Source organism: Cyprinus carpio, chromosome A16, assembly GCF_018340385.1.
Source record: "Cyprinus carpio isolate SPL01 chromosome A16, ASM1834038v1, whole genome shotgun sequence".
Classification (NCBI taxonomy): domain Eukaryota; kingdom Metazoa; phylum Chordata; class Actinopteri; order Cypriniformes; family Cyprinidae; genus Cyprinus; species Cyprinus carpio.
The window spans coordinates 22205878-22219250 of record NC_056587.1 but is presented as its reverse complement, the minus strand read 5'-3'; the positions used below and the strand labels follow the sequence as shown (position 1 = coordinate 22219250).

The following is a 13373-nucleotide window of genomic DNA, read 5'->3' as shown; positions in this document are numbered from 1 at the left end:
GGGAAATAATCATTATATTTTAAGAGATTAGCTTGGCCGTGTTTAAAAATAAGCACAAACCAAACAACTTCAAGATCTAGTAGAGATCCAAACAGTTGCTGTAAAATATTTCAGCCACTTTGCAAACTTCGGTTTGGTCTAAATTAAACCGCCAAATTTGCATCAACCAAATGCATGTTCATACACATAAAATATGAGATATATGAGAAACATAATGTAAATAATCAATTGTAAAAATTATTTACATATACAGTATATTTATACAAATGGATATATTTATACATTTATAAAATGTATATATATATATATATATATCTATATATATATATATATATATATATATATATATATAATTATATTTATATTAAAAGATTTACATTTATATAATTATACATATAGAAAAAATATATATAAATTATGACATTTTATAATTTATTTATCATTAATATTATGATTTATTGTACATAACTTCATTGATATATAATTTATTTTTAATTATAAATTATTTTTATAAATTAATTATAATTTCATTATTTATACAGTTTCTTATCTTCATTATATAAAATTGCACAAGTCAAATACATAATTGTTATATTCATAATGAAATTTCATAACTTTTATATTTAATTTATAATGTATATTGCTATTTACTGTACATAATTTCATTTATATACAAATTAATTTTTAATTATTATAAATTCATTGAATTATTTCATTTTATATATATATATATATATATATATATATATATATATATATATCTAATGTAACATGATTTACATATATCATACAGTAACATAAACAGGTAAATATATAATTATATATTTTATATAATTGTTAACATTAACTATTCACATTTTATGTGTATGTGTATATATATATATATATATATATATATATATATATATATATATATATATATATATATAATGAAATCTCCTAATTTATATATCTCATTTAAAGTTTATATTATGATTTACTGTACATAATTTCATTTATATAAAACTGTATCTTTAATTATGAATTATAAACTGATTTTGATGCTGATTTTGTACAACTGAAATTCTTCAGTTGAATTCTTTGGCAGAAAGTGGAATTTACTTAATTACTTAATTAATACCAATTCAAATTCCAGTTCACATTCCTGTTTTGTAGCCAATTTGATTCAAATCCACACTCATTCTGTCTCTGTAATGTTTCCCCGCACCATTTATATCAGATTGTTCCTACTTCGCTGGCATCAGCGGCTTCACGCCTGGGAACGTTTAAGACGAAAGGTGCGCTGAAAGGTTGAACTGAGCGCGTGTGTCATTATTTGGTCAGTGTGCAGCAGACTGTTGATGTTTCCAGTGTTGAAGCACACTGAGGCCTCACAGGCCGGCTCTTTAAGAACAGGAAAGTCTCCACCTCAGCGCTTACCGTGCTGATTTTTCACAGAGAGGGCTCTTGTCTGGCTTTCCAACAACATTCTGAGCCGCTGCTGCTATTTTGGCTGCTCATTTTGAGCTCACCTCTGGAGATCTCTCTAGCCTCGTGCCAGGTGTTTATACAGGTAAGAGCTGAACACCTGCAATGATCCGTCAAACTCGCCTCTCTCAAAACCAGCCAGCTCATTCTTTCCCTATCACCGTCTCCTCCAGGAACAAAAACAAAGCCAGGGAACGTCTTTGATCAGCCAACAATCACCTCTGTGTCCAAGTCCGTAATTACCACATTCGCGGCTCCAGCTTTTTCGCTCCTTTCACTCAACATGCTTTAATCAGAAGTGCAAAACTTTCAGGAAGAGCTCAAGAAAAATGAAAATCTATCATGTCGTTCCAAACCCATATGCAACATAAAAGAAGAGTTTTTAATGAACTGTCATTATAGTGACTCTAAAAAGGACAAAAAGTAGCACAAAAGTAGATGATTCAAATGCACTGAGCAAGTCTTCTGAAGTTATATGATATCTTTATGTGAGAAACAGACCTATATTTTGACAAAAAGCTCTAAAATAAAATAAATTTCCTCATTTTGTCATTTTTGCAGCTTAATACATGTGATGTACAGGAAAAAAGCTGCATAAACATGTTATTTTAGTATCACTGATATGCTATTATAGTTATGCGATTTCAATTTTTCCTTTCTCTTTGGAGTGTTACAAGCTCTTGGTGCATAAAGAAGATCTGTAAAGTTGCAAAGCCTAAAGTCTCAAATCCAAATTCTTTATAAAAGTTAAGAGTCAACCACACCCCCCTACAACGGCTCATTCTAACGTCACTATTTTGCGGAGGAGAAGGACTGTTTCCTCTGAGAGTAGCCTACAATGCTGTTTCTTTAAAGTGGGGCAATTCCAACTTTGCAAGGACAGTCTGGTGCTTCTGACTCTCAGCCTGTAAGTACGTTTTTTATATTTAAAGAATTTGCCATTGATGATTCAAACGTGAGTTTTGAGCAATGTAGAGTAGAGCTTGTTGTTTGTAGTTTCTCCGATCACAAATGCACACACGGTTTTATGTTTACGCAGCGCGATACACAACATGTAAAAACGCAGTATAAGTCATTATAATCAGTAATTATGTCCCCACTTGATGCGCAAAAATTGCTTGTTTTTTATTGGTTTTTTTTGTTTTTTTTTTTTGGGGCGGAGGATTAAAGTTTTTTTAGGGGGGTGTCATTTCTCTCACACGCTTGAGGTATTCAGCCAATCACAATGCTCTGGATAGCTGGCCAATCAGCAAACACCGCGCTTTTCAGACCAATGAGCTTTGTAAAAATCGACGCGTTTCAGAGGGCGGGGCATAGAGAAGAATCAATAATGTGCAGTATATAGAAAATAATGTGTTTTTTGAACCTTAAACCACATAAAGATATTGCATTACACCAAATACACAACACAATGTTCTTTTTAGCAACGTCATATTATTCCTTTAAGAAAACATCTGACAGCAGCTAATGAGCTCATTATTGCTCACTGAACACAAATGGCTTTCAGAGTTAATACTCAGAGCTCCACACCAGGAAAACCCTCGGGATACTCACCCGTCTGTCTCTGTCCGTCCGTTCGCCCTTCCCCCAGATCCGCGGCACAACAACCCATGGCTCCAGTGCTATCAGAGAGCTTTAATAACTCCCAGCTCCACGCTTTGAAGTCACAGCCAGGCAGCTAAAGAATCCCATTACCTCCGCTTCCCTGACAATGGGCTGGAGGAGCGAGGGGGGGGCGACCAACGCCGGATCTGGCCCTTTTCTAATCTGTGGCCATCAGGATTTTACCTGCCTCCCAAATCCTAAAGCTGACTTTAAAAGGCAGCCAGAAACAATTATTGGACACAGTCCCTCTTTTCCATTAATTTCAAGGAATGTTCTGGGTTTAGTGCGAATTAAGTGGTTTCAACAGCATTGAAAGTTGACTCTTTCTGTAGTTGCGTTTTAACAAAATTCTTTGAATATGTATGCAATGAACATGAAATCATGATTGTGCTGCTGATAATGTTGTTTATTTTAGTGACAAATTCAAATGTAAATCAAGGGTCGCTGTGCATCTGGAAAAATGTCTTCAATTCCCCATCACTGAATCATCTTTCATGAACTACAGCTGCCATGAACATGAAAATCGCCTTATGCAGATTAAAAGCGCAGCCATGAATCTGAATCAGGAGAGAAATCTGCACAGTTTACAAGCCAAAACAGCTCTAAACAAATATGTGGCAGGATTTTGATGCAAGAGACAAAAGGAGATGCACTTTTTCACTGGAGGAAGTGTTATTATGGATTATGGACTCATATTTTAGTTAAAAAGGTTTTAATGCTGGATTTGTCTTCTCCAGATGTTAACTGATGGACTGGAGTGCTGTGGATTATTGTGATATTTTTATCAGCTGTTTGGACTCTCATTCTGACGGCACCCATTCACTGCAGAGCATCCATTGCTGAGACACTGATGCAATGCTACATTTCTCCAAACCTGATGAAGAAACAAACTCATCTAAATCTTGGATGGCCCGAAGGGGAGTAAAATGATAAAGAAAGAGACTGTTTGCATGGAGAAAACACCATTTGTGGGAATTATACAGGTTATCTGCTTAAAAAAGCAGGCTCAATAATTTAGAAAACTATACAAATCAAATCATAAAATGGATAATTTAAAGGCCTGCAACAAAAAAATGAGCTTTAAATTCTTTTGCCGTGCTTTACTGTGACATATGCTTTAAAAACTGAGATAAGCTGAAACTATTTGGTAGGGATGTAGAAATTTATTTAGTGAGGGTTGGAATTATATTCAGATGTGTGACGATTCAAATCGGCTGAGATGCTAAACAAATCGCGATTCATTTAGGGGTAGGAGTTTATATGAATGCATGTCTGAGGAGAACTTCCTGTCTTTAGAAAAGTTTAGATGGTATTTTTTCTTTTCATCTTGTCTCTGTATAATGCATATTAAAGTTCATAAGTGCAGCGCTGCTTTGTTTACAGAGGTAACCAAGGAAACACTTTAAGCTCCACCTGCTGGCAAAGAGTGAATCTGCGTCTCGTTCAGCTGTTTTTGCTTCAAATTTCAAAATGATACAATCTAATTTAGATTAAAAACTGCTCGTGTTGAATGTATGCAGCATCTTTGTTTGTATCATGATTAAAATGCAGTGGTTGCCTCTAATTTCAAATGGAAAGAGCACAGACAAAGCCTTATTTTGTTTATATGAAGAGATTTCTTTTATTTGTGTTACTTATTTATTTGATTTGGGGCTTGTTTTAAAATTTCTATGTTATTTACATTTAAATTATATTTAAATTTTGTTATTTAGCAGACGCTTTTATCCAAAGCGACTTACAAATGAGGACAAATGAAGCAATCAAAACCAACAAAAGAGCAATAATATGCAAGTGCTATATTAGTATATTATTTTAGTGTTAATTTAATTTCACAAAGAAACGTGCAGCATTTTGTCCAAGCAATAATAAAAGGACACATTTAATTTATAATTTGTCTTAAATCTCATTTTGCAAGTCGAATCGAATCATGACTTGAGTGAACCGTTACATGCCTACTATTTAGTGGTAATGGATTTTATGCCATAATTGTTCTTAATGGAGCTTCAAATGTATTAAAATCCGAAAATTCCTATAAAATGACAAAAATGTGACCAACATGGAATGTTCTGCGCATAGAAAACAACAGTTGAAGTTTGCATCAGTGATTCTGTTATTTTCCTGTTTATTACATGTGAAGCTGCTTTGAAACGGTACTGTATTGTAAAAAGCGAGGTGAGGTAGAAAAAGCACTCATATACTTCACTTGATGTAATCCAGAAATACGTCATCCTTACAGAGATTCCTAAACACTGAGTGTCAGATGATATATCTTCTCTGTCTGCCGTGAGCACGAGCATCAGTCTGTGTGGAGGTGTCTGCTTTCAGTTCATTTAGAGGACAGAATCACAGCTGCTCTGGGGCACAAAGTCAAACCGCACTTATAATGACAATACAACACTACGAGCGGCTCGACAAATGTCAAAGCATCCCTAGAGGTGGGCGACAAAATCACCTCATTCAATTCTACTTACATTGATGCAACTGAACGGCTTTAATCAGAGGACATTATGGTAACAAGAAATGTATGGAGTACCAAAGAGAAATTTTTTATATAAGGTCTGGAAAATAATTTACACCAGCTCAACTGCATTATAAACCAGCATGGCATGATTCCTCACTATTACGAAGAGAAACAGAGATAGAAATACACTCATTCTCATATTCGAATCATGATGGGGCTTCAAATACTGTAGAATAGATTGGCACAACAAATATTTACCCCCGGCCTAAACTTCAAGAGCCTGGTGGACTCATCTTAATGAAAACTAAAGTGAAAAATGACAAAGATTAAGATTTTGCCATCATTTAGTCTTACTGTACATGATTACTGTATTTTCCTGAATACAAAATCATCTGAAATGTGCTGACTTATTTTTCAAAGTGACTTATATAATGCAATTAATGTCATGCAGGCAAAACAATTAAAAAAATAAATATTGTTTGTTGAATGCATATGAATGCATGAATGAATACATGAATTGTGTCTATTTTAAACTTATATTTTTCATTCCTGTTTTGTTCTCAAAAGCATTTAATTTAAATGATTTGTTGTGGAAAGATGGAACTAAAATACATGTTAATTACCCATATTTAACATTCTTTCTGAATGTAATAATAAATTATGCACCAATGTTTGTTTTTTTTTTTCTCTCAACACTGCAGTTTTGACCCAATGCGACTTATTTTCCGGAAAATAGAGTATATGACACTTCTTTTGTACTTTATAGGAACTTGACGGTTAAATTCACCATCCACTTTAGGTAAGTGGAAAACAAAAGTTTTGATAATCTGCTTAGGATCTGCTTTACGCTTCACGACAAACAAAAAAAATATTAATTAAATGGGGTTGGAACAATATGAGAGTTAGTAAATGATGACAAAATGTGAACTAGTACACAGCTGCTGATCACTGGAAACAGAATGAAGAATGAAGCAGAATGAAAAACTGTGATTACAATGTTTTCAAAAATCACAAAGAGCAGATTAGACAGCAGCGTGATTCATAAGCCTAGTTCACATAAACACATGCATTAGTTTTGTTTGCTTAGACATAAATATACACAATATGAGAAACTGCAAATTAATTTGCAGCTAAATTCCAAAAGAGAGATGGCAGCACAAGAAAATGTTTGTTGGGATCTAAACTGAAACAAAACTAGTTCAATCAAGTGACTCATGGTCCAAAAGAATGGATTTGATTCATTCCTGTGAATTTCTGTCCAATTCAAAGAATCAATTTGAAGACTTCTGATATTGAATTATGAATTGATTCACTTAAATGAACCATTTGAACCAATTAGGAGATATAAATCAAACTAGTTCACTAGTTCAGTCTAGTGACTCACGGTTTGATTGTTCGGTCCAAACTTGAGTTTCACATCAACTAAACTCTGACCTGAAATGGACTCGAATCAAAAGCTCCGGTTTGAAAGTGGCTCTTTCACTTCATCCACCCTAAATAAACAACCTAAACGCATCTTATCGCAAATCAAAAGTCTCCCACGCTCCTGCTCACAGTTTCAAAGAGTCTTTCAGGTACTTGACGACTGACAAAACACAAACCGGAGCCAAAACTCTGATGAAATCAAACCCTGGACCTGCCCATTAATGACACATGACGGCGGTGGTTTCCCCTCGAGGCCACTGTCAGATTTTCCCAAATAACTTTCCCATTCATGAGGGGAAGGACTTTTATAGGGCTTCTAATAGAGCAGGTTAATCATCAGTTAGAGTCTCTTTACTATGACGTCCGTCAGCATCCTTCAGAGACTAATTGAAATGACGCAAAACCACGCACAGGTGAGAATCTGACATAACGAGACACATCGCCTTCTGTCCATTTCAATGAATCAGTTCTTTTGAGGTCGACTTACTGAACCGATTCTTTGAAATGGACAGTTTGAAACCATCCGCAGAAATGAATCAAACAGAGTTAGAGTTTCATCGCCTTCTGTCCATTTCAAAGAATCAATTCAGCGATTTTTTGAGAGTGAATCTTGAATTGGTTCTTTGAAATGGATATTTTTGAACCCATCTAGTGAAATGATTCAAACTAACTTTGAGTTAGAGTTGGTTTGTTTCATTCCTGTGAATTTTAAATTGAATCTTTAAAATGGACAGCTTGAGTCCACCCACAGAAATGATTTAAACAAACTTGTTAAAGAGTCTGTATGATTCGTTCTTCTGGATTTCTGTTCGTTTCAATGAATCAATTCTGAGATTTCTGTGATTGAATTTTCAATTGATTCTTTGAAATGGACAGTTTGAACCCATCCACTGAAATAATTCAAACAAACATTTTAGAGTCTGTTTGATTCATTCCTGTGTAATTTTATCAACTTCAATGATTCAACTGCGATTTATTGACTTTTGGATTGATTCTTTTAAATTTGACATTTTTATTCCATCCACACAAATGATTCAAACACACTTGTTAAGGTGAGTCAATTTGATTAATTTCTGTGAATTTCTGACTAAATCAATGAACTGATTCTTTGAAATGGACAGTTTGAACCCATCTACACAAATGATTCAAACAAACTTGTTTTGATTGATTCCGGTGAATTTGTCAATGAATCAACACAGAGATTTTTTTTTTTTTTTTTTTAGATTGACTTTAGAATTGATTCCTTAACAAGTCTGTTTGAATCATTTCTGTGGATGTTTTGAGTTGGTTCGAATAATTCTTGTGAACGTCTGTCCATTTTAATGAATCAAAACAGAGATTTTTGAAACTGAATCTTGAATTCTTTGAAATGGACACTTTGAACAAATCGTTAGAGTTGTTTTGATTCATTCCTGTGAATATCTGACCATTCCAATGAATCAATTCAGAGATTTTTTTGAGATTGACTTTTGAATTGATTCTTTGAAATTAACATATTGAACCCATCCACAGAAATGAATCAAACAAACTTGTTAAGGTGAGTCAATTTGATTAATTCCTGTGAATTTCTGTCTAAGTAAATGACTTTAAAATGGACCGTTTGAATCCATCCACACGAATGATTCGAACAAACTTGTTAGAGTTGGTTTGATTCATTCCTGTGAAATTCTCAATAAATCAATTCAGAGATTTTTTTGAGACTGACTTTAGAACTGATTTTTTGAAATGGACATTTTGAACCCATCCACAGAAATGATTCAAACAAGCTCTAACAGCATTTAAATGACTGAAGTGTAAACAAAAGACACTAATAACAAGTGCAGTAAAAAGTGCATTGAAATCATTGAAGTTTTGTGTAGTATGAACAGAACAGTGTCACTGACATACGTATGCCATGAGGTGTGTCACTCTTGCTATGAATCACTAAGCTTAAAGATGTCAACCTGTCTTATGTTATAAAAAAAAATGCCAGAAAATAGTAGTACTGTGTGGTCAAAGAATAAGACAAAACTGCTCAGGTGGAGGAGAAAGGGTAAAAAATCAACTACATAGATATTAAAAAAAATAAAATCTGGTCATCTCACACTCCTGTAGGTCACTGTATAATCCGAACGCTGTTCACACAGATGTAATGCACGACTGTCCAGGACTAACCGCGACTCTCAGCTGTAAGAACGGCACGTCAAAACCCATCAATCCCGCCAAGGAACAACCACAGCGGTGCTCTCCCGCTGCCAAACACGACAAAAACAACAGCAGCAGCAGCGCTGGACGTGTCACTGCACGGCCCTGAGAACGCACACTCCTGTCTGTTTGTTTCAGCCGCTGTAATGATGATTTCTCACTAGTGGGAATGTGGTCTTTGGCAGCGGGACGACACACGGCTCACCGCAAGTTGTTCCTTCTGTGGTGCAGCTCCCGTCTGGATTCTTCAGCGATTTGACCAAGATACAGGGAAAAAGCTGCAGCAGCGTCTCTCTTACAGCTGAATAGTCCATTCTGAGACGCTTCTGGGATTTCATGGGTTACTTTTATGAAAGCATAGCAAATCTAGCCTCTAAGATACCATTTATTGGCCAAATGGTAAGGCAGCATCAAATGCACCCTTTGAGAAGAAAGCAATCCAATAATGTACCACAAATGATAAAAACAGTGCTAAAACAACAGTTTTTCTTAGTATTAGTTGCTGCTGTGTATATTAATGCTTATAAGAAAGTCTCAGGGCTGGGTATTGAGACAGATTTCATGATTCAGTCTGAGGTTGATTCACAAGCTTGCTGTTCGATTAAATTTCGATCTCGATCTCGATTCATATAGATATTAATACTTGAAACTAATCAATAAACCCTGTCAGTCAGTACATTATTAAATTAAAGTGATAATGTTGTAAACACACATTAAAAAATGTGTTTTTATAAGGAAAACAAAATTTATAATATATTTATTTTATAATATTTATATATATATATTTATTATATCTGTGAACATACATAAAAAAATTCAATAAAAATTGCACATAAGGCCATTTTTAGAATAAAATTATTATAATTTATAATATATTTAAAATAACTTTTTAATGATATAATTATGTTTCTACTCCAGAAATATAAACATTTAAACTGTGGATGTGATAACTTGTTTTCATTTTTTTAGTCATGCATTAGATATTTAAGAACAGGTTAAGTAAAAAATATAATGAATATGTAATATAGTGCACATATTTAGCAAAATACCCTTTTCTAGAGTGATTTTTTAAATTTTTTATTTTTTTTGCTAACTATCGAATTTCTGATCACTTAACGGCTTTCCTGAGGTAAGTGTGACTGATCAAATGCTTTTTTATTGACATCTTTCCACGATTGAAACACCGTTTGAGTGATTACATGAGACAGGATCGTTTCAGTAAGTTTCTTTCAACACTTTCTTAATGTTCATTCATGTTTATTTGGTGTTATAACTAGTAGTAAATAGGAAGACGTGATCGGTTCATGACAAAATAGACAGAATTTGAAAGCTGAGACTTTGTTTCATTTCAAAAGTAACAGATATTTTTGGAATTTCCTGCAGGGAGAGGCGCTACAAATAATGTTTCATTATGTTTCGTCCACACATCGACTGAAAACAGCATAGATTGATTCTTGGAATTTAAAATTCGCTTAAATAAGAATCGATTCAAATCTATATTTTCAACCCAGCCCTAATGCATATGCTACAATCTTTGGAAAAATGGATTGAAATCAGTTGGGTTTTCCAAGAGAAGTGTTTTTTGTGTGTAGAACAGTTAGGATGACGATGTATTGCTGAATCTACTGCAAACTGGCACAGAAGCACTTCTGAAGAGGCATTTAGGCATCTTTACACACTGTTTAATTCTGCTTGGAGGTGGCATAAACAGCTATACTTTGATACTAGGGGCTGAGCAGGCATTCTTCAGCCTGACATACTTCATTAACTGAGCATAGAACAGCCTTAACTCACCTTATGATGGCTAACCAGACAGACTCAGATGCAAATGCACAAAAACAGGCATTTCTTACCTTATAATCTTTCAGATTTGTGTCGTATCTCTCGCCCTCTTCAGCTCCTCTTCTTGAAATAAAGCCGTTCACAACAAAACTATCCCCTGAAAGTGGATTTGAAGAGCATTAGGAACATCCAAGCCATTAATAGTTAATGCATAACAAAAATAGACTCAAAACTGTGTCAAATGCAAAACTCACCCTCAGGATTTTCCCGACGTTTGCAAGCTGCATCCCAATGACAAAGATAAAAAAAACCTGAGTGTTATTCACAGTAACATTTATGTTTGTGCATTTCAAGAGCGTTCATGGATAGGATTAGGACATATAAATGTGATTCTGGAGCACAAAAGCAGTCTTAAGTCTCTGGGGTATATTTGTAGCAATAACAAAAAATACATTGTATGTTGTCAAAATTATACATCATTTTTCTTTGCCAAAAATCATTAGGATATTAAAGCTCATGTTCCATGAAGATATTTAGTAAATTTTCCTGCTTTAAATATATCAAAACGTTAATTTTTGATTAGTAATATGCATTGCTAAGAACTTCATTTGGAAACACTTTAAAGATGATTTCTCAGTATTTTGATTTTTTTTTTGCACCCTCAGATTCCAGATTTTCAAATAGTTGTATCTCAGATAATTATTGGTCCTCCTAATAAACCATACATCAATGGAAAGATTATTGTATTTGATGTATACATTTTTATAATTTAGAAAAAATTTTACCCTAAGGACTGGTTTTGTGGTCCTCACAAAGGGACTTTCACAATAAATAAATAAAATAAAATTATCCTATAAATATATATATAATATGAATATAATATATTAGTATATATATATATATATATTATATATATAGGGTATAATAATTATTTAAATTGAAAAGCGCAAAAATACTAACTGATTTAGTAGGATAAACTAACGAAGCATTTCATGATGTAAACAATCTTACAAATAATTTCACTTAGAACTTTTCTTCTGCTGGTGGTCTGTAAGAATGAATTCGATTCTATATAATAATAATAAAAATAGATGACAATTTTTGCCTTTCAACCTTTAAAGTTAGGAAAACGTAATTAAAGTAACAAACCAAAAAGTTAAAAGCTATCTTTATATTTTAGAACTAGATTAAAATCATTCTAAGAGACAGAAAAGTCCTTTTAACTCAGTGATAAGCTATAAACATACGCGTGCACACATATTTTGCGCTCATGTAACTCGAAGATGTGTAACTCACCATGTTTTGAGTGAAGTTTCCCCATTGTATCCCTGCTGTGGTTAAGAGAGCTCGTGCATCTCTCGCTCACAGTTGCACTTCATATCCAGTTCAGAGGAATTAAAAGGCAAATCCCGCAATTCCCGCAAACACCCGAGCGGCATTTAGCGCGCGACTCGCGATGATTGTGATGCTTTAATACAGAAAGGAGTAAAGAAAAGCGTCTGTCGCTGGACCTCACGAGTGGATGATCCGCTGTAGATGAAGATGTGAAGCGAAGTGAAGAGCTGGAGGAACGCTTCTTCAGTCCGGCCCCCTTCAGCATCACTGCTGCCCCCTACTGGACACGCGCCACATCAACACAGGACTCCCGCTGAACCGAGCAGAAATCTTTCAGATATCGTCATACTTCCTCAGTTGATTCATCACAGTCGTTTTCTGACATGCTAAATCATCTAATTAAATATGCATCCATTTGCAACATTTCCTAAACTGAAATTTGAACATTGCATGAAGCCAGGTTTCATTTTGTTGATATTTTACAGTTAAAAGATTTTATAGAGGGGATCTCATTTTATAACAAAATGTTAAATATATATCAAGTGTATGAAAGTTTTTGAACAGTAAGTTTTTTTTAAAGAGTTCTCTTCTGCTCACCAAGCCTGCATTTATTTAATCCAAAATATAGCAAAAGCAGTAATATTTTAAAATATTTTTACTATTTATAATAACTGCTTTCTATTTGAATATATTTTAAACTGTGATTTATTTCTGTGATGTGGAGCTGAATTTTCAGCATCATTACTCCAGTCTTCAGTGTCACATGATCTTCAGAAATCATTCTAATATGCTGATTTGCTGCTCAAGAAACATTCAAGTCGCAATTGCGAGATAAAACCTCTTTTTCTTTTTTTTTAAATCGCAAATTCAAGTTTATATCTAGCAATTCTGAGTTTTTTTCAGGGTTTCAAACCTTTTTTTGTCCAGGGTTTTGCAAGACATTACATGCAAAAACCATGTCTTGACAGACACTTAAGGAGAACAAGGGGGACTTCAAACATCCACTAAAAATCACTGGATTCAAACACACCGAGCAAAATAACGAAGAAAAGTGGAAGTTAGTGAAAAAAACAGCATTTGACTCATATTTTTTCCCTAAAAAGCAAGGACATTT

The 13373-nt window shown here is 34.1% G+C and overlaps 1 protein-coding gene across 1 annotated transcript in view; it reads right to left on the bottom strand.

Annotated features, from left to right (window-relative positions):
• The window catches only part of nkd2b (NKD inhibitor of WNT signaling pathway 2b), a 41882-nt gene extending 29404 nt beyond the window's left edge, over positions 1-12478 (bottom strand). The window contains exons 1-3 of the mRNA XM_042773276.1: positions 12221-12478; positions 11179-11205; positions 10996-11081 (exon numbers count right to left, since the gene is read on the bottom strand). Coding sequence (XP_042629210.1) covers positions 10996-11081; positions 11179-11205; positions 12221-12245 — 138 coding nt within the window. The 5' untranslated portion in view covers positions 12246-12478. The remainder of the gene's footprint in view (positions 1-10995; positions 11082-11178; positions 11206-12220) is intronic.
• Between the last annotated feature and the right edge of the window lie 895 nt (positions 12479-13373).